General features: G+C 36.5%; 1 protein-coding gene across 2 annotated transcripts in view; it reads right to left on the reverse strand.

Moving 5' to 3' along the window:
* The window catches only part of LOC117335101 (raf homolog serine/threonine-protein kinase Raf-like), a 28,292-nt gene extending 4,889 nt beyond the window's left edge, over positions 1-23,403 (reverse strand). The window contains exons 1-4 of one of the 2 annotated variants that reach the window (XM_033895023.1): positions 22,792-23,403; positions 5,562-5,638; positions 5,095-5,159; positions 3,090-3,800 (exon numbers count right to left, since the gene is read on the reverse strand). In XM_033895023.1, coding sequence (XP_033750914.1) covers positions 3,090-3,800; positions 5,095-5,159; positions 5,562-5,623 — 838 coding nt within the window. In that variant the 5' untranslated portion in view covers positions 5,624-5,638; positions 22,792-23,403. Of the gene's footprint in view, positions 1-3,089; positions 3,801-5,094; positions 5,160-5,561; positions 5,639-22,608; positions 22,769-22,791 lie in introns of those variants that run through there. The other variant, XM_033895022.1, reaches the window with a different exon arrangement.
* Between the last annotated feature and the right edge of the window lie 429 nt (positions 23,404-23,832).

Raw genomic sequence — 23,832 nt, forward strand, 5'->3', positions numbered from 1 at the left:
ACAGGACCTTGGTCAGAAGTACAAAATTCGTGAAAATCTAACTCGTCGTTTTAGAACAGCTTGGCAAAGTGTCTGCACTCGATGAGACCGATATTTTGATAACATTCAGTGTAAATCCCAACTCCAGTGTATAAGGAAGAATAGTCATGGTATTTGTGATCTGGCCACGGTTTCATCAACGTTCCTAACTTAAAGGGAATTACTTATTTTTTATTTTTTATTTAAGGAAATCATCTAAGTTAAGTTATCTTCCTTAGATTATGCAATTCTTTCCTATGGGAAATGTTAAGCTAAGGAATAGTAATCAAACTGGTCCCTTCCGAAATCACGTAATAAGGCGACAACGGACCCTTGGCTTTCGAAGATGGCAGAAAGATGGCGTGTTACAGAAGCCATTTCCGGTGTACCGATGATAGAGAGTCGGTATAGGTAGACAATCGTGTTTCAGAAATTAAACATTTATAGACGATAGACAACCCTCATTACCACAAATAATGAAGAATCCACTTTTGTCCAGTTTTTACCGACTGAATGTATGATTCAGTAAACAGATTTTTTATAAGAGTATAGAAACGCGTCATAATTTGTAGAGTAATATTGACGTCCTAAAGCATTACATTCGGATATAACACGTCTGGATTACTAGTAAGGTCACTGGGTAATAGTGTACCTGTGGTCTGGATTACTAGTACATGTAAGGTCACTGGGTAATATTGTACCTGTGATCTGGATTACTAGTAAGGTCACTGGGTAATATTGTACCTGTGATCTGGATTACTAGTAAGGTCACTGGGTAATATTATACCTATGATCTGGATTACTAGTAAGGTCACTGGATAATATTGTACCTGTGATCTGGATTACTAGTAAGGTTACTGGGTAATATTGTACCTATTATATAGATTACTAGTAAGGTCACAGGGTAATATTGTACCTATCATATAGATTACTAGTAAGGTTACTGGGTAATATTGTACCTATGATCTGGATTACTAGTAAGGTCACTGGGTAATATTGTACCTATAACCTGGATTACTAGTAAGGTCACTGGGTAATATTGTACCTATAACCTGGATTACTAGTAAGGTCACTGGGTAATATTGTACCTATCATATGGATTACTAGTAAGGTCACTGGGTAATATTGTACCTATCTGGATTACTAGTAAGGTCACTGAGTAACATTGTACCTATCTGGATTACTAGTAAGGTCACTGAGTAACATTGTACCTATCTGGATTACTAGTAAGGTCACTGGGTAATATTGTACCTATCTGGATTACTAGTAAGGTCACTGGGTAATATTGTACCTATGATCTGGATTACTAGTAAGGTCACTGGGTAATATTGTACCTATAATCTGGATTACTAGTAAGGTCACTGGGTAATATTGTACCTATCTGGATTACTAGTAAGGTCACTGGGTAATATTGTACCTATCTGGATTACTAGTAAGGTCACTGGGTAATATTGTACCTATCTGGATTACTAGTAAGGTCACTGGGTAATATTGTACCTGTGATCTGGATTACTAGTAAGGTCACTGGGTAATATTATACCTATGATCTGGATTACTAGTAAGGTCACTGGATAATATTGTACCTGTGATCTGGATTACTAGTAAGGTTACTGGGTAATATTGTACCTATTATATAGATTACTAGTAAGGTCACAGGGTAATATTGTACCTATCATATAGATTACTAGTAAGGTTACTGGGTAATATTGTACCTATGATCTGGATTACTAGTAAGGTCACTGGGTAATATTGTACCTATCATCTGGATTACTAGTAAGGTCACTGGGTAATATTGTACATATCATATGGATTACTAGTAAGGTCACTGGGTAATATTGTACCTATCATATAGATTACTAGTAAGGTCACTGGGTAATATTGTACCTATGATCTGGATTACTAGTAAGGTTACTGGGTAATATTGTACCTATTATATAGATTACTAGTAAGGTCACAGGGTAATATTGTACCTGTGATCTGGATTACTAGTAAGGTCACTGGGTAACATTGTACCCGTGATCAGGATTACTAGTAAGGTCACTGGGTAATATTGTACCTATCATATAGATTACTAGTAAGGTCACTGGGTAACATTGTACCCGTGATCAGGATTACTAGTAAGGTCACCTGGTAATATTGTACCTATCATATAGATTACTAGTAAGGTCACTGGGTAATATTGTACCTATCATATAGATTACTAGTAAGATCACTGGGTAATATTGTACCTATCATATAGATTACTAGTAAGGTCACTGGGTAATATTGTACCTATTATATAGATTACTAGTAAGGTCACAGGGTAATATTGTACCTGTGATCTGGATTACTAGTAAGGTCACTGGGTAACATTGTACCTATCATATAGATTACTAGTAAGGTCACTGGGATAATAGTGTACCTATCATCTGGATTACTAGTAAGGCTACTGGGTAATATTGTACCTATCTGGATTACTAGTAAGGTCACTGGGTAATATTGTACCTATCTGGATTACTAGTAAGGTTACTGGGTAATATTGTACCTATCATCTGGATTACTAGTAAGGTTACTGGGTAATATTGTACCTATCATCAGGATTACTAGTAAGGTCACAGGGTAATGTTGTACCTATCTGGATTACTAGTAAGGTCACTGGGTAATATTATACCTATCATCCGAGCCCCGTATTTATCAACCTTGTTTGGCCTAAATAAATTCCAGCTATGAAAGCTCATTGGATTTAAGACAAAATAGATAAGAAATTACCTTAAAATTCTGTAAGACATATGGAAAACTGTAAGTCAAGGAATTTCATGAAATTGAGGAATATATTTCTTCTATTTCAAATCAATTACTGAAATGATGCAACTGTTGGATTTTATCCTCAATTTTGTTGAATCAATTTTCTCTGTCACGTGTATCCAATTGTAATTTCCGCTACGGAAACAGATTAATATAGATTTAACAATTTAACAATGTTTCTGGATGCTTTTTCATTGTTTGGTGTATAATACGGTTTTTACTGATGAGGAATATTGATGAAACTGGGACAAGGTAAAAAGCAAACGTAACAAAAACTGTATACATACCTTCAGTCATTTGGTGGCGTTTGCGGGACATAGGCCATGTCCCAAAGAACTCGGCTGTTGGAGCCTCGTTCTGGGACTCAGTATGACGGGATGTACTATGAGACTTGCCCGGACAGCTTGTTGTGATTGTTAATGGCTGCCGCCTGTCTTCCGGTTCCGTTACCTGGAGAAACTGTTTTTGTTTAGACTTGTTTCTGTCATTCTGGTTGGGACTACCGGAAGTTGCTGAAGAAGGCACGTGCAACGATTGTTTTATATTACATTTTGTTTTTGATTCGCTCGCATCTTTCAGATCCTCAGACAATGCCACCTTGTTCCGAATATAGACGTAATTAGGATCATCCGTATCCGATATAAATGTACTATCCCCTCCAGTCCGATACAGTCCAATTCGGTTCTGGAACGGGGCACTTGAGTCTGAATCATACTCGGATAATCCCGAATCGGTGGTAGCATCACTAATTACACGTTTGGACCTCCTTAGAGATCCCGTACGGAAAGGTCCGTCAAATGTTTCGTGTACTTTCCATTTCGAATTCAACCACATCCGAAATCTCTGGAATATTGATGAGACAGCCGAGTCGACATTTGGCGCATTTCGTCGAGCTCCTCTTCGTTTGAAGGACCTGCACCTCTCCGCATGCCGACAGTTACATTGGCGACTGTACACACACTCGTTAGCCTGCAAAACCTTGGTCCAGTGTTCCTCAACTGTCACAAAAACAAACATTGATCATTTGAATTCAAAATACTGCTGTACGGAAATATTAAATTCGTTAGTTTTAATAGAATAACCTGTGTAGAAATCGGCAATATAGATAGGAATCCCGCTCTCCTGTTCAGAGGAGCGAGAGGACGCTCCATCGTCTTATTTTAATTCTGGCGACCGTAATTTAGATATTTTACATACATCATCAGGCATCATTGTAGTTCTTTGAAATATGTTTTGTTCTGTGTTAAGATTGTTGACAACCCTTCATGTAACTGTGGACATTCCTGTGAGGATGTTTCACATTTTTTCTCTCGGAATGTAAGCTTTATAATGCAGTACGAACCACACTTCTTCAAAACACTGGGTCGTTAGAAATATATACAGTTAATTTAGATTCATTTTTATTTTCAAATGAAAATATATCCGGAGACATTAATACAGAAGTTTTCAGACACGTACAAATGTTTATCCAATCCAGCAAAGGTTTAAGGTCAAATGTATTAATCGTGTATTATGATTTGTATGCTTGTTGAATGCTGTCATGTAAATATTATTATGCACTGTATTAGAGAAAAATGCGTTGATAAGTTTAAAAAAAAAAACGTGTGCGTAATTCTCTGCTCAGCTGTGGGGCAATGAATATGGTTAAATAAAAAACAACAATGTCGCTAGTTCGAGACTCTGCGCGGCAGAGTATTTTTCATCACTCCTTCATATAATGCGCTAGTAAGATTTCTTTTTTAACGTATATTAAAATTTCATATTTTACAGAGAAGTTATAAGAATGATAAACAAATACGCCTCTTTGTAATTACTGTTAACCGTTATACATGTATCTGTGACATTAACATTTTTTAATTGTTAATGTCCACTATACCTTATTTTACACGTTTCTCTTCACTCCATCATGCAAATTTAAGTCGAAGCTACATGTATATAAATTACTGTAATGTAATCAACCGTTAAACAAGGAGAAAATATAAATAAAGAGTTTGATACATAAGCAAATAGAGGCTCACAATGAATACTACATATTGCTAACCAACATATTTAAGATTTATTTTGAGTCAATTTTGAGAAAACACCAAAATTTGTATCAGAAAAAAATTCCAGAAACACCTCGTTGCCTTCAAATTTTCAAACTTGTGATCATTTAAGGAAGTTGAACCACAACAAAGACGCACTGACCAGTGGAAAAATTATCTTAGTTGTCTTTGTTCAAAAATACATCCGTTAAAGAGGAAATACAGATTGGTGAGGAAACCTTAATATACGAAGGCTTATTGTACTTACCGACTCTAGGTCCTTTAAGGGAGTTCCGATGACGTAAGGGTCGGTGATCTGATCGTTTAGAGCCCCTAAATACGAAAAACATACCCATCATAAATACTACAAAAATCAAATTGATTAATTCCAGGGTACAGGTGTCGGCGTCATTTTAAAAGTCAGTCTTGTATCGCCTTGGTTAGCAACGACAGCTTGTTGATCTCCGTGGGTCTAAAGAAGACGGTTCTGAAGATACTATATATATATATATATATATATATAAGTTCACGTTATCACTTTCGTAAGCAAACGTCATTCGCTTGCTTCTACAGAAAGCTGTGATTTAAATGTGTGTCTGTTATATAAGGATCACTCGCAGTATGTTCTTAGCTGTTTTTGTTGGTCACACCATAAAACAACTCTTTATAATCGATCTGAGGAAAACTTGACCACTACATTAACATAAAAATTACCTGTCTTTAATTAGTACTTACCTTCGCTTACACGCCGGACAATCAACGTTGTCAGTTACAGCCTCGCTTTCGGGGGTGTTCATTGAGGATCGTTAACTCTGGAAAGACAGGTGAAAGGTGGTTAAACAAACAACATGAGTACACCTGTCCTTATGTTTATATAAGATTTAGAAATAACAGTTTATATAACCTGTTCCCAGATTGTCTTTATCCTAATAAGCGTTGATTTTAATTTTATGTCATATTTTTGTTTCTATTTCAATACTCTGTAACTACACGTTTAAAAGTGCCCTGACACACATGTGCAATGTACTAAAACATTGACGTATACAAGAAAATTTGACTGTCATTTAGAGTAAGTAGCTGGTTAAACACGTATCCCAGGGAAATCTTGAAATCTGTCAGGGGAAGATCGAGAAATAGCGATAGCAAAGTTAAACTGTCAAATTTTCAAGACGACTGAATGTCAGCCATTTTGTTCTCCCGGTCAGTCTCATATTTAATACTTTCGACTAGGGACAAGAGGAACCTTTATCTGAAGTTTGCGAACTTACCAAGAAATAGCGATAACAAGGATTGTTAACAAACAGACTGCGGGCGTAGGGCGATTTGAATGTTTAAAAAATGCTCATAAACAATTACTGCCTTTTCATTCGAATTCAACGTCGGACAGAGTGATCCCTTAAGTGTTCGCCATGCTTCGCAGGCGAAACAACAATCAATTATACCCACGCCTGTTAATTGTTCAATCTTATCTAAGTCTAAAACAAAATTACCGGTTAATTTTTGAAGATATTCCTTTTTTCAGTATCATAGATAATGTATTGCCTTTGCTCTGAGAAAATTCCGCCCTCAGTGAACATGACACGCCTCGGATAAATAAATATCAAACTGTAATGTCCGTACAAACTTAAAGAAAACTTCTATTCCGGAAATAAGCGTGTTTTATATACAACTACTTAGCATACCGACATTAAACACGGATATCAGTTACGTCATTCTAACTTAAAATCGATAAAAAGAGGACGAAACACATGCAAAAGATCTGTACGGAGACCATTGAACAGGTGAATAGAGAATACGACCAGGTGTTCCGGAAGAGTAAGTGACTTTAAATTCGTCGACGACTCTGATCCTCAGAGATACAATGCTTTTTACTTGACCAATGGATGTGGCGTCAAGTCGCCGGAAACAACTTCATATCAGCCTCAATACTAAGTATGTTGTTTAGATAGTATACAATGATTTAGATCAGATAAAAGTGGATGATTACTCAACAAATAACAGCCAATAACAGATGCTTTTTTTTTGTGAATATGAAGCCCATTTGATGTGGATGACGTCATCAAAACCTGTGCTTACATTTTCCCCCGACCTATCACTTTCGATATCATAATGCTTTTGACATCAAGACTGAAGCTTGAGATAGAAAAGTCTCGGTATTTCCGTCTGGAAGTTATTGGGCCACTTTCTCCAGTTCTCATAATTGCTTTTGAAAAAAATGTTGATGGGCGCATATTTTTCAGACATATTGTTTTTTTTTCATAGCAACGAAGAAAAAAGAAGTATGAACGCCCGACATTGATTTTGGTTAATTCGTTGTAGTAAATCATTCATTAACATTTATCTAAGGTCAGTGTGTATGTGTCCTTTTTGTAGCAGATCCTAATGAAGTATTGGATATTGTTTACGTTTATAAATATCAAGTGTTGCCCTTTTTACAATTTCTGATGTTTTACACCATTTCAAGCAAATCTTGCTAAATATGGATGTCCTTCCCGAACCTTGTTTATTCTGGGCGATGAAATGCAGGATTTGGAAAACAAAATTGCCGTTAAAAATCGACAATATCCAAATTGCAGTCAAGGAGCGTGTTTTGTCACGAGAGTTATCTAATAAATAATGCACGCGCATCTACTTTTAGTAAATTAATTAGAATAGGCCTAGGCTATACAAGGCAAACAGAAATAATAATATGACAATATCTCTTACATTATAATTAAAGACAAACATTTAGATATTCACAGATAAGATTGCATTGAACAAATTAAAACATCGTCAAAGAGTGTTTTTTATACATATCTTAACAATGAATTAAGAATGCAGAGTTATTTGAGAAAACCATTAGGGGAAATTATCTTAAAAGGAAATTACTAAAATTCGGTTGTAAGCTCACGATTTAATTGTACAAAAAGGTCGTTATCAAAATATTCGGCGAATTTGTTATGTATGTAATCTAAATGATGTCGAAGATGAATTTTATTTCATTCTTAAATGTCCATGTTATTCTGCCATACGAAAGGATCCTTTGAAAAGTTACTATTTCAAAAAAAAAAAAAAAAAAAAACCGCAAGGACGTTTAAATTGATACAGTTATTTAACGGACAAAACACAAAATAATTAGCAAAGTTGGCCAGATATATTAAAGCGGTTAATGCCAAAAGAATTTCACAAACTTTGTTATACTCTCCAAATATATTGTCTCTTATACGTATTTATTATTCTGTGATATTGTAGCAATGTAATGTGATGTGTATATGCTGTATTTGTATATATACTGATGAGTCGGAAGACTCAAAGTTAATAAAATAACTTTAACCTCAGTTACTGTATTTCTCGGGAATCCTCACGAATCTACCGAATTGACACTGTATCTCAGGGTTCCTCAGTCAAGCTAATACATATCAGTAGCAGTATTTACACTATAAATAGCAAAATATTTCATTTTCTAAGTAAGATTAGTTTCCAAGGTTCCTTGCACAAGCTAAAAAAAACTCCATAACAATAATTCCAATAATTTCTTGCATATACACATAAAAAAATATAGACTGGTTGTCTCCCTTAATTCTCTACTCTCCGCCAGGGTGGCGCTTCGCTCACAAAGCGTAAGCAAATGAGGAACATATAACTGAGGAGAGTACCAGTCTACCTCGACAAATGTTCCCTGCGTACATTGTATGTTATAAAACAAACCAAAAATGTCTTCAGGGAGTGATGCTTTTTTCTCATATTACCAGTCACCAGATATTAACGGTCACCTGAGTTTTTCAATGTTTCAGTTAATTTGACCCTTTTTGGCCGCGCCAATCAGCTCCTGAGAGTAAGTCAGGGCCAACATGTGCTTACCATACTTACTGTCATCCCATACTGATAATATTAACCAAGTTAGAATGAATTCCGATAGAAATCAAACAAATGATGGTCCAAAATGTGATTTCCCGATATAAAATATGGTAAAGTTTACCCCCTCCCTAGGGGCAAACGTGAGCCCCCAGGGTCATGATATTCATATTTTTTTTTTGTAAAGCACCTTAAGACCCTTACATGTACATATTATATGTGCAGAGTTTTGATTCTAACTTATTTGAGTCTTGAGAAGAAGATTTTTGAAAGTTCAGCCAATTTGACTCTCATAATGTAATAACGGTGTAACCGAAAGATTTCAGGTTGATTCCCGACCTCTCCCCGATAGAACATTTATGAGATGAGTCTTGGGTGGGGGGGCAGATATTGATATATTAATTTTGAGAGGGGAGTACCCTTGGATCAACCTGAAATTTGACGAGAGTGGATGAAATTTTCACAAACGACAGAGTGGCTCCTTATTTTTCAATTACAACATTTATATATTCTATTACATTCTCCTAGTAAACTGGACAAGTTATAATTGTGTTTCTTTTCCCTTCCAACATGCTTGTCAAGTAGTCCATCTTTGCGAGAAAAAAACGAAACAAGTCTCTACAGTTACCGTATGTATACATTATTACCTTACCTGTCTCTGTTGATTAAGATACATTGTAAACACAACATTGAGTGGAGAATCGAGTGTAAAGTCACTATCGTCAGAAATAATGCTGAAACTTTACGCCTATTTTCTAAATACCCAGGATTAATTAGTAGGAAGATCCCGTGTATACCCTTCCGATCAATACGGTTACCTAAAGTAGGAAACGTAGACCTTCCGATCATGGATTTCACCATATGGACACTTTCCGGAAATATTATATACTTCCGTTTACATATCTTAGCGTCGGATATTTCCAGAACTAAAGGAGTTAAATCCCGGCCACTAGTACCCTAGATATACACTTCTGTAGTTCTATCATTCCACTATCAGATTATCAACAGCCAACGACGAGGAGTCAATGAATATTTACCTGAATCGTGTCCTTTTTATCAACCTCGTGCGGTCTCTGCTTGTTTCTAATAATAGCCCTTATCAAACCTAAACACAGCTAAAAATAGTACCTATTTATCTTGGTTACGTCAGCAGTAATGTACATCGGTAAGATGAATTTATACATGTATGTGTATCGAACCACAACGCTAAAAGTAAAACTTCCTTATCAGGAAGTATCGTCAATATACCGTGACAGTTTGATTATACCGTGAGAGTTTTTCTATACCGTGAAAGTTTTACTATACAGTGAGAGTTTTACTATACCGGGAGAGTTTTACTATACCGTGAAAGTTTTACTATACCGTGAGAGTTTTACTATACCTGGAAAGTTTTACTATGCCGTGAGAGTTTTAATAACCGTGAGAGTTTTTCTACACCGTGAGAGTTTTACTATGACGTGAGAGTTTTAATATGCCGTGAGAGTTTTACTATACCGTGAGCGTTTTACTATACCGTGAGAGTTTTTCTACACCGTGAGAGTTTTACTATGACGTGAGAGTTTTAATATGCCGTGAGAGTTTTACTATACCGTGAGCGTTTTACTATACCGTGAGAGTTTTTCTACATCGTGAGAGTTTTACTATGCCGTGAGAGTTTTAATATGCCGTGAGAGTTTTACTATACCGTGAGAGTTTTACTATACCGTGAGAGTTTTGATATACCGTTAGAGTTTTACTATACCGGGAGAGTTTTATTATACCGGGAGAGTTTTACTATACCGTGAGAGTTTTTCTGCACCGTGAGAGTTTTACTACACCGTTAGAGTTTTACTATACAGTGAGAGGTTTTTCTATACCGTGAGAGTTTTACTATACCGTGACAGTATTACTATACCGTGACAGTATTACTTTACTGTTAGAGTTTTACTATACCGTGAGAGTTTTACTATACCGTGAGAGTTTTACTATGCCTTAAGAGTATTACTATACCGTGAGAGTTTTACTATACCGGGAGAGTTTTACTATACCGTGAGAGTTTTACTATACCGGGAGAGTTTTACTATGCCTTGAGAGTTTTACTATACCGTGAGAGTTTTACTATACCGGGAGAGTTTTACTATACCGTGAGAGTTTTTCTACACCGTGAGAGTTTTACTACACCGTTAGAGTTTTACTATACAGTGAGAGGTTTTTCTATACCGTGAGAGTTTTACTATACCGTGACAGTATTACTATACCGTGACAGTATTACTTTACTGTTAGAGTTTTACTATACCGTTAGAGTTTTACTATACCGGGAAATTTTTACTATGCCTTGAGAGTTTTACTATGCCGTGAGAGTTTTACTATGCCTTGAGAGTTTTACTATACCTTGAGAGTTTTACTATACCGTGAGAGTTTTACTATACCGTGAGAGTTTTACTATACCGTGACAGTATTACTTTACTGTTAGAGTTTTACTATATCGTGAGTTTTACTATACCGTGAGAGTTTTACTATGCCTTGAGAGTTTTACTATACCGGGAGAGTTTTACTATACAGTGAGAGTTTTACTATACCGTGACAGTTTACCTATACCGTTAGTTTTTCTATACCTTGCAAGTTTTACTATACCGTGAGAGTTTTTTTTTCTGTACGATGAGAGTTTGACTATACCGTGAGAGTTTTAATAACCGTGAGATTATTACTATACCGTGAGAGTTTGACTATATCGGGAGAGTATTACTATACCGTGAGAGTTTTACTATGCCTTGAGAGTTTTACTATACCGGGAGAGTTTTACTATACCGTGAGAGTTTTACTATACCGTGAGAGTTTGACTATACCGTGAGAGTTTGACTATACCGGGAGAGTTTTACTATACCGTGAGAGTTTTACTATACAGTGAGAGTTTTACTATACCGTGATAGTTTTTCTATATCGTGACAGTATTACATTACCTTTACATATCTATATCTGATGTACATGAACGAGTAACCAAATGTAACAAATGAAAACACCATGAAATATTTAAAAATCGTTTTACCTTCGATAAACAATTTACATGTATAATTTAAATGCGTCCGCAAGGGATCGAACCAGGGACCCTGCCCTTCTAGACAAACGCCATGTCTACTGTGCATTTCCAGATCATTTTGATAATCTTTGAGTGCAGCCGTTAAAAGAAAGGGTTACATGGTTATACATGGGGTTCGCTGTTGCCACGCGCATCGTAAATTGTAGACGTACGTTTCTAAACCATTCCTTCATTGATTTTAGTTAGAAGCTATGGGAGACAGATACAGAACAGTTATTACGGAAGTAGATACCAACATGACAACACCGACCGAACTTGTCAGTAACAGAAGTGGTATACACTGTATTCTTGTCACGACACTAATTTACGTAGGAAAAAGTTTTATTGGCTAGGAAAACAGACCTGTACCACATGATGGACCTGAACATTTGTTACAGTCTAGGTTTATTTGGGTATATTCTAGTATGCATAGAGAAAAAGAATTAGATAAAATCCTTTATTTTGACTGTAACAGCCGGCTGTGTTAGACAGGGGGTAACCCTACATACAGAAGCGGTAACCATTGGAAACGTACTCGGTACGAATTTCAAACAAAGTTCAAAAGATTCCCTCCCCATTTAGGATATGGCAGCGTCTTCTAAAATATACACATACAGACGATTCCAAAACAACAGAACAAAACAGAAAATGAGACGAAACCTAACAATAGCAGAGTCATAGAGTCATGTAGACGGTAATACAATAACTATCTAATTATATGGACCATTTGGTTTTGGATTGGCGCCAATAGTTTGTGATTCTAGATCATCAACATCACGTGTCTACCGTCATAAAATTACAATATGAACAAGGCCATTCCAGCACGGCCCCTAACTTACAGGTGGGTAGCTGTAGTTTCCCCAATCTGTAAATCATTTAAATAAAAATGCCCCGTGCTAATAGCGCGGATCCGGAGTCCGGAAGGTATGGTGACATTTATGTTAGTAAAGAGATTTCCGTGATAGGTCAACTCAAATTGATTCTACGGACTGTAAAAATATGACCCCATTTGAACATACTCAATCAAGAAGATTATTGAATTTATTGTAAGGTACACAGACATTTTAGTAAAACTGTTCATAAAAGCCATGTAAATTTGGTTATTCTCTTTGAATTTTACCAAATAAAAAAAAACCATTTTCTCTCTCTTAACAATAGATTTATTAATAATATACCATAAAATACATGTTTGTATGCTAACTAGTCTTAATGAACTGACCCAGACCGACGACTTGATACCAGTATTTAGGACTAGCTATTTACGGACTGCTATCGATTACTAGCTTAAGTAATTTCCATGTAATGGACAAGCGACGTCCTGGAGTGCATGGACTTGTTTACGCGAAAATAAACTGCAATGGCACGCGACGGACAAAATCATTGATTTGTGATATTGTTAATGTAATTTACGACTTGTAAACCTGTTAAAAACAAATGGTCTTAAAGGCAACTTACAGGATTATCTTAGTCTACTCGTGAAACGTTCGGAACTCTACATCAATATTTTGACCAAACAAGTGGAATGTGCCGTTATTGTTTCCAATCAATAATTTTATAGGTTTATTTGCCCAAACATGTTTCATTGTATGTATTACGTATTTGATTTCAAGTCGCATAGAGCTTAACGTCTAAGAATAGCCTCAGTTTCCTCTTAACCCAGCATCAGACGTTATACAGCCAGATGTCAAGTGAGGCTTTGTCTAGAAAAACACTAAAAACGACAGTCGCCACACATGCCCTCACTGTTGAGAGGTTTAATTGAAGGAAAGAATATAATTATCACTCTCCTCTAACGACACAGCGGCATACAGCGGACATTTTTTATATCAGGCCAAACAAACTGACAATTACTTCGTTCGTTCCATATCCATTCTTATACAGTATCTCAGTATCTACATATCGGTAGTTGGCGACCCGTCGAAGACACCCAATTAACTAATATAACAAGATAGATAACCGAGTAGCGATACTCGGGGGCTTTCCCGGCGTGTGAACATTTTACAATTACATGTATTCTCCACTTGTCAAGGGTGTTCGATACGATACTCTTCTTTTCACAGAGGGGTCAAACGAAGGATGAGCTTTTTTATATGTTTTATCGTTAAAGAGTTTTAAAAAGTCATCAGTTTGAACGTTTAGGAGTTGCCTCCCTTACAATGGACTGTATTGCTGTTTAATGAATCTACACATGTTCCGGATCCTTTTTCGGCATAGCCGTATAATGTTCCTTTGGCCCCGGATATGACGCGGCAGGTGGCGTTACTGGTAAAGATGAAGTGTGTGATTGGTCAATGTAGCGGTAAATACAAAATGCAGATATGCAGTTAAAAACGAAACAAGTTAAGATTGAATGCAAGCTGAATAAGTGGATGTATCTTTGCAAATGACACATTAATAAAATTATATTTCTGATTCAAATGCAGTCTTATTATCACCAAATATGATTCAAACCGATATAATTTTGTTATCCGTGCTGAAACAATTAGTTCGTTAATTTATTTCATCAGCAGTTTTACATTATAACCACCAGCATTAAAACTATGCCGTTTATATTTTTGAAAGATATTTCTTGTTTGTCATGTTTATGTCATTTAAACGTTTTTGGTAATTGAAAATCTCACAAGTGATGAATTTTATTTGAATTCGAATTAATCAACAGAATACAATAAATCAGTTCGAACTCGACTTGGATGATTCTGTCGTTATTGTAATAAGCGTGTGTTCTGCTGAATACGAGCTCTTGTACTTGAATAAAATTCTGCATTTTAAGGTAAAATTTGATCTCTTAATATGAAGATCTTAAAGTTAATATTCTAACACATGTTCTTCAAAATTATATTTATATGTTGTTTCTAAGCAACAGCCACGCCATAAAAGACTACCCGGATGTTAAGCAGGGCATCACGATGCCATACTTTTTCATGTCGACAGTTTTATGTCCTCAGGGCCTACAGACTTAGTTATATAGTATTTTAGTATCTATTACATGACATACTGACCGACTTCTCTCGATTCTGGTGAACGTTAGTGAAAACAATGCAGTCTAAATACGCATGCAGTAATCGATTTAGTAGTAATAGATCTTTATTAAAACACAGCTCTCAGTGTAAATTGTAGCAACTGTAGAATTAAAAGCGTAAGTGAAAACCACAATGCAGGCAATACCACCTTTATCAAACTGACAGCATCCAGCATATCTATTGCAGTAGGTTACAAAAACCGCTAGCCTGTGTAAATCTTATCAAGTCTCGTTCCCACGAGAGTACCTTACCGACATCGTGAACTCTGAAATGACGTCATTGTCGATTTGACGACCCAGTGGGCTTATTTCAAGAATAAAATTCGACTGTACACCGGTTTTTACCGTTCAATTTGACTGAATCAACGAGAACGTTTTCGGAACTTGATACACTGGGGAAGTTCGGGTTCTAAAAGAAGACGGCAAATCTAAGCTGTATACGGAAGAGCGAAGGTACATTAATAGCATTGCTCTGACGATGAAATATCAACTACAGTTGTATCTTGGACTTGAATTTCACAAGGCCCAAACCACTAGTAATCTGATGATATAATCCGGGGTGTTCCATTTTCATTTTAAACTCATGAGAATCTCACATACATATTTTAGAAAGCCCCTCGTGCGATATCCGCCGACATTTTCTGCTATAAACCATGACACCAACTTTTTCGAGGTAATCACTCACTTGACCAATTCATGAAGTTGAGTTGATTTTTTAAAGCTTAAGTGGTTTGAGGGGTAACGAACGCTTTTCGTCAAATAGTGACAGTGACATTTTACTTTACCATGGCACCATAAAACACAAACTCGTTCGAGGTAATCTTAAACTTGACCGCTAGAGTGCTGACTACTATTCTCTATAAATAGTAGAATTGACCTTGTCACATTGAAACGTACACTCGTTTGAAGTATAATCGAGTAATTACAAAGATTTTCTATAAATAGTAACAGTTACCCTCTCGTTGACCTTAGCAACTTGAAACACAAACTCGTTCGAGGAATGAAGTTTGATCAAAATCTGTTTTAAAAACAAAGTCGCTAGAGCGTTGACAAAGATTTTCTACGAATAGCAACAGAATGGACGGAATGTTATATACCCTCCCTGACTTCGTCGCGATGGGAATAAAATGGTTATATCAATCACTGATACATAACAATACGGTGACTATTATATTATAAAGATTCGGCACCATCGGGCCGTAGGATTCTATGAGTTTGATAGGATGCCATTCAGATTTGCAACCGGCGACTTATCAACGGCTGATAGAAAAGTGCCTTGGAGAGCTCCCTACCATCATTTGCTTTGAGAGGTTAGAGTTGGTATTTGAGAAGATCAGACACCATGGATTAAAGCTACATAGAAATGTTCCTATTTCAAGAACAAAGAGAAATTCTTGGTTATGTTGTTGTTGTAAAAGACGGAATCGAAGCGGATCCTGATAAGGCGCAGAAGATAATTGACTTGCTCAAGCCCTCTGGTCCAGAGGATGTGAGACGGCTCCTGGGATTCTGCGGATACTACAGTAAGTTCGTGGAAGGGTTTTCTGCTAGTATGAGGCCACTATAGACAAGGAAGAAAGCCCAGGACAAGTCTGAATTACCTGTATTGAGATGAAGAAAGCCCATGACAAGTCTGAATTACCTGTATTGAGATGAAGAAAGCACAGGACAAGTCTGAATTACCTGTATTGAGATGAAGAAAGCACAGGACAAGTCTAAATTACCTGTATTGAGATGATGAAAGCCCATGACAACTCTGAATTACCTGTGTGGAGGTGAAGAAAAGAGCAGGAAACAGAGTGCAAGACCATGAAGAGTGTCTTATCTCCACTTCCTGTTCTTGGATATTCATTCATAATGCCATCCTATCCTTTATCAGCAACATGATGGAAGAATGCATGTTATTGCTTATGCAAGCAGATCGAGGACTGAAGACTCAGAGAGGAATTATCATATCCTCTAATTGGAATCTTTAGCTTTACAGTGGGTTGTGAGGGACAAATTTACGGATTACCTGTAGAAGACAGTTATGGTTATCGCCGACAATAATCCACCTACTTATGTTTTAACTTCTGCCAAGTTGGACGCGACTGGACATCGATGGTTTGCTGAATTAAATCCGCTATTGATTTCGACATAATCTACATCCCAGGAAAGAGCAACACAGATGCTGACATCATGTCTAGACTGTCGTTCTACATTGAGGAGGAGGACCAGTCTATACCTGTATATCACTTTATATTCTGTCCAGGCTATATGCGGCACAGTTACCAGTGCTCTGGGTGGAGACTGTTTCTATGTTTGCCTCGGTGATTGATGAACACCTCCTGGACTCTAGACAGGATATTCAGATGTCGTCTAGAGAGATCCAGTTCTCCGGCAGATGACATTCTAAGGCATGTGGTCCTCAAGGAATTCTAAATGAATATCTGATTAAATTCAAGACGGTGTTGATGCCGTGCTTCGTTATTTTATTTAATAATGTACTTACATCCGGGCATTTTCCGGAAAATATGGCCAAGAGGTAATATTGTGAATGTTGTTAAGAAAGGAGATACAAATGATGTCAATAATTACATAGGTATAACTTTAGTTAGCTGTCTGGGAAAACTTTTCACTTCAGTTATTAACAATAGACTAATGTAATTTGATAAGAAGTATAATAAAATAACTGATGCTCAATTTGGCTTTAGAAAAAAACCTCTCAACGATCGACGATCTATTTGCATTACAGTCCCTAATTAATCGGAGTCTAAAAAATAAGAAACGATTATATGGTTGTTCATTGATTATACAAAGGCATTTGACTTTATTAATCGACAAAACATGTGGTTCAAATTAATTAGAGAATGAATTGACGGAAAGTTATTAGCGTTAATTAGGTCATTGTATAACAATGTAAAATGATGTGTCAAGCATAATGGGTCATTATCGAATTATTTCAATTATGATAATGGATTGTTTCAAGGGGTAATTTCATCCCCTTTACTGTTTTCATTATATGTAAATGATGGCAAGATGCAATTTGTAATTGACAACTGTTCATCGATAGAAATTAAAACTTTGGATCTGTTCCTACTGATGTACGCAGATGACATGGTGATTTTTTTTCAGAAACACCAGAAGGCTTACAAGATATGTTAAATTCTTTAGAGATATATATTAAAATAAGTGGGATTTAAAAGTCAATACAAAAAAAATTGCTTGTATTTAGGAATGGTAGTATTTTGAGGAACAATGAAAATTGGACATATAGCGGATGTCATTTGGAAATCGTAAATTAATTCATTTATCTAGGTATTTTGCTAAATTACAATGGAACTTTCAGAAAAACACAACAAAAAAGTAGCACATCAAGGGAGAAAAGCTTATTTTCAGTTTTGAATGTTTAAAAATGGTTTTAATATTGAAACCCAGCTATCATTTTTGATACATATGTTAATAGTATTTTAAGTTACGGGGCTTTCATAATGCGCCTGACGTTGGAAACTATATACTACACATGTACATTCTGTAAATATTTACTAGCTAGATGTACGTAAAAAGACTTGTAATGCTATGGTGTATTTAGAGCTTGGTATATACCCATTGACATTGTTAATGAAATTAAGAATTAAGTATTGGATAAAGATAGTTAATACTGATCATTCTATTTTAAGATCATGTTATAAAGAAAAGTTACTATTTAAAAAAACCCAAGTATGTTTAAATTGATAGAGTTATGTAACGGACAAAACATAAAAGAATTAGAAAATTTGGCCAAATATATTAAAGCCGCTAATGTCAAACTAATTTCATTAACTTTGTTATGCTCTCCGAGTATATTGTTTGTTACACGTATTTATTGATATTGTCAATGTTATGTGTATAATAATGTATTTATATGGTACAGCTGCGTCGAAAGAAGTTAATAAAGAACTTGAGAACATTCTGTGTTAGTAATAACCAGAGGCTAGACTGAAGACAGTTATATACTTATCAGCTGATTTTGGTACATCCCTTCGACAGACTGACGATCGAGAAAGGTGTGCTTTATCAAGAAGTCACAGAAGATGTAACATCACGGAAACAGCCATTATTAGACTTATATGGTCTTCACAACTCTGTTGGATACCCCGAACGTGACAGGACTTCGTTTTTATTGACCAGAATTGACTAGAGATGTGCAGAAATTGGTGAATAAGTGAAACAATCGTGTAATCAAGATAAAACTTTTCGAGGATAGCATTATTAACTTTCTAGTGAAAATCTAAATGAAAACAAGTCACCAGGACCAGATAGGATGCATCCTTAAGTTTTACAATAACAACATACATTGTATTGTAAGTGTACCACATGCATATATTTTTAATAAATCTCTTCAGGAAGGAAAAGTTCCACAAGGTTGGAAGGGGGCCAATATAACAGGAATCTACAAGAAAGGATCAAATGCGGACCCAACTAACTATAGGCCCGTTAGTCTAACATGTATAACTGTTAAAACACTTGAGAAAATTGTGGAAAATACCATTGTTAATCAGATAGATAAAAATAATCTTTTTAGTAACCAACAGTAGAGATTTATCTCGGGGAGATCAACACAACTCCAACCACAAACTGTATAGGAGGAATGGACTGAGGTCTTGGATAACCGAGGAGACCTTGATATAATATACATTGTATATGGACTTTATGAAAACTTTTGATAAAGTACCTCATCAACGCCTTATCAAAAAGTTATCTGGCTACGGAATCAGTTTTTAATTGGGTCGACGACCTTCTTACAAACAACGTGTATTGGTGAATGGAGCGTCTTCTTCAACTTATCCTGTAATAAGTGGTATTCCTCAGGGATGTGTACTGGGTCCAGTCTTATTTGTCCTGTATAAAAAAAACGACCTTCCAAAAATCACTGCGTCCCCTTCACCACTATTTGCTGATGAAACTAAATTATTCAGGCAGATAAAGTATTAGGAGGATGTTTTGATTCTACAAAACGATTTAGAAAAAATTACAAAATTGGTCGGATACACGGCTACTTAAATCCAAACAAATAAATTTAGATATTCTGTATTGTCTTTATTGTAGTTCATATCGTGTGTTATCATTTCATACTGGAAATATCATGGCTCTGATTTATATTCTAATTTAGTACACATTTATACATGTAATCGTTCAATATGTATAATTATTAAGTAAAGTGAAACTATATTATTTTTCTTGTATTGAAAATGATTTGTCTACAGCGAGTGCGAGTTTTGTGTATGTGATGTGAGAGCTACATTTAGAGATTCATAGCTTATTTTCTTTTACTGTATGTTTCAGAATGTTTGTTTTAAATATCTTCGATCAAATAAATATGAAGAACTAACCCATCCACTACAATGGCTAAACTTTGTGTTTGGTGGCATCACATTTCAGCAGACAGGCATCGACAACTTGCCTTTGTTTCGTTAAAATATTGAATTCATCGAAGAGCATATATCAGAATAATAGGTATATCCACGATATTCGATGTCGTTTTAGAGATATTTTTAGTGAGAATGTCGTTAACAAGAAAATTCATCATATCATGTATGTGTCGTCAATATAACAGAAGACGCTTGTCCTCCGGAACACGTTGTTTTGTTCTCATTTATTTAACATTCAAGTTCTCTGTGTAAATATATATTCTATTAATCTGAGTATATTTCCCCATTGTATCGACTTTTAGTACGACATATGTGAAATCAGATCTACCGCGTCGTCACTCTGAACAAACTCTGCTCCCACCAGAGGGCGCAACATACTTTTGTATTGCACTATATTTGGAATTTCGTCATATTTGACTTGGGCTTTCTCCAAACGTTGACCATACAGGACATTGGCTACCTAGCAGTTTATATCTATATACTATTAATCGCGAATTCTTTTGTCTTGATATGTTTGATTGATTCTGCCCGAATTATAAAATGCATGCTTGACTAAATTTTCCCTTTGAATTACAAATTATCCAAAATTATAAACTTCGATGAATGCTTATGGACTGACAGTGGCAGCACAACAATATATGCCAACGCATGGGCAGCAATCAAGAGGGCCTCCCCTGTGTGAGAAATGTATGCGTCTCATGTGTTTGTTGGATATAGACTCTATAGTATGTCGATCCCGACCAGGGACAAAACCCAAAGACTTCCTCAAGGAGGTGAAGGGCCAACACTAAAAGCTAAAATTGAGGGTCGGTGTCGAGGGGACGTTAGGAAGAAGGATGTTTAGAAAAAAAAGATAAAATACATGACTACAAAGGTCGGCTCTTACGACCATGCGAATTTGGGCAGCAGGAACAATTGTTACATGTACCTGCTATGCCAACAGTAATAGGTAACCTGTGGATCCCTAAGGGACAATTTAACTAAGTTTGTATTTAATCATTCCACGAAATCTTGCATAAATTTTATATTATTCGACTATTACGTTCCTAATTCGGAAATAAAACTGACCCTAGTTTGGAACATGTAATCCTAATGATCGATTATGTACAAACTTTCAGTAGGAGTGGTATATTTCCAATACCTCGCCGAATTCACATCCGTAAGCTGACTAAATTGGCCTCTTAATACAACGAACCTAATGACCATTAGTACAGGATCGATTGGGATTTGACGGTATTGACAACAGGAAGTCGTTGGGATGAGAGGGTCTCAATTTTATATGTAAGACCTTTCAATCGAAACGTACTGCTTGTAAAGCAGGAATTAGTAGCGTTCAGTCTCTGGCCCACGTTTAAACGGATTCATTCCCCGACTTGCCAAGCTAACAAAGCTTTCACTAAATCGTGATCTGATGTTACAGAGGTCAGTGATTAGCTATGGACCTGGGTTTTACCCAAGTTTACAATGTAAACTGTACCCCGAGGTACCAGGCAAAAGATTACAGTCATCAATTGCATGGGCTGCTGTTGATTACACAGCCATGTGACCAATGCACCTAGATCACCTCTAATGTCCCTAACCAATATTGTTGCGCAATTTGCCAGAACCTAGTTAGTCCTAGTCGCGTTCAACCAGACGCTTGATTACTACGAGAGATTGTATAGCATAGCATGCACAGTCAACAAGAGTCTGGTTAAAAGAGACTACGTACATGTACGTTAATCCGGACACATCTGTTTCCAAAAGAATACTGTACTCGGAATACTGAAGCATACATATAGAACGTAAGAATTAAGTTGTCAGATTAAAATATCTATGTTTAAAAATATTTATCATCAAACCATGTTTCTATATTCCGGATATTTCAAACCGAAATCAAAATGAAAAATAAAAATATCGGCTGCGACTTACTGGCGAAGCTGGTATTGTTTAGTGTGTACATATCGGCCTTTAAAACATCTGGCGATTTGTGATGTGTGTAGCTTTAAAACAAATTACACACACATTCCAACATGACTAAATGACGTCAATGGGAATCAAATGAGAAGATACTACCAGAAGCCGCAGCAAACATTTAAAGCAAAAGATACCCTAGAGATGAAAGTATAATCGTTTGAATCTTTTTTACTCGCGGGACGTACGTTAGTTCAAGGATAACGTTACTATAACATAAACTCTTATACACAGGCAAATTAATTACAGCGACACTGGGGCTTATTAAACTACGGCAACCTAACCATAAACTGGTTTTGTGAATTTGGAAACGGTCCCTGTATCGGTTACCGGTCCCTGTGGGTTTGTTTCTAGGTCGTGTTTAACGAGATTTTGAAAGCTGTCGAATCAGCAAATATCTATAATGAAACTGCCTAAGAGATATTCGAACAAAGTCTGGTTTAAAAACACTGATGCACAACGATATCAGCAATGATATAGGTCGTGTAAATCTGTTAAAATAAATACAGGAAATATCATCATATAACTTACCTTGTAATGATTGTGCTCTGTTTGCTCATTGGCCATGATAGTCCCAGGTAAAAAAAGTGCCTCTAATAACTATAAGTGGTATTCACTATTCACAAAACATTTTTTAGATAGAAGATATCTATTTAAATATCCTTATTTATAATTCCATGATCCTCTATTGAGGTGGACGTACAAACTACTTACTGTTTGTGTACACACAACAGAAACGCAAACAGCAGCTGTTCAATCTGTAAACCACACCATAGGACTGGTATCACTACAGACTCCGTAAATCACTGCATAGGACTGTTATCACTTCAGACTCCGTAAATCACTGCATTGAACCGGTATCACTACAGACTCCGTAAATCACTGCATTGGACCGGTACCACTAACAACTCCGTAAATCACTCCATTGGACCGGTATCACTAACAACTCCGTAAATCACTCCATTGGACCGGTATCACTAACAACTCCGTACATCACTCCATAGGACCGGTATCACTACAGACTCCGTAAATCACTGCATTGGACCGGTATCACTAACAACTCCGTAAATCACTCCATTGGACCGGTATCACTAACAACTCCGTACATCACTCCATTGGACCGGTATCACTTCAGACTCCGTAAATCACTCCATTGGACCGGTATCACTTCAGACTCCGTAAATCACTCCATTGGACCGGTATCACTACAGACTCCGTGAATCACTCCATTGGACCGGTATCACTAACAACTCCGTAAATCACTCCATTGGACCGGTATCACTAACAACTCCGTACATCACTCCATTGGACCGGTATCACTACAGACTCCGTACATCACTGCATTGGACCGGTATCACTACAGACTCCATAAATCACTGCATTGTACCGGTATCACTACAGACTCCGTAAATCACTGCATTGGACCGGTATCACTAACAACTCCGTAAATCACTGCATTGGACCGGTATCACTAACAACTCAGTAAATCACTGCATTGGACCGGTATCACTAACAACTCCGTAAATCACTGCATTGGACCGGTATCACTTCAGACTCCGTAAATCACTGCATTGGACCGGTATCACTAACAACTCCGTATATCACTGCATTGGACCGGTATCACTTCAGACTCCGTACATCACTGCATTGGACCGGTATCACTAACAACTCCGTACATCACTGCATTGGACCGGTATCACTACAGACTCCGTAAATCACTGCATTGGACCGGTACCACTAACAACTCCGTAAATC

This window comes from Pecten maximus, chromosome 9 (genome assembly GCF_902652985.1).
Source record: "Pecten maximus chromosome 9, xPecMax1.1, whole genome shotgun sequence".
Lineage (NCBI taxonomy): Eukaryota > Metazoa > Mollusca > Bivalvia > Pectinida > Pectinidae > Pecten > Pecten maximus.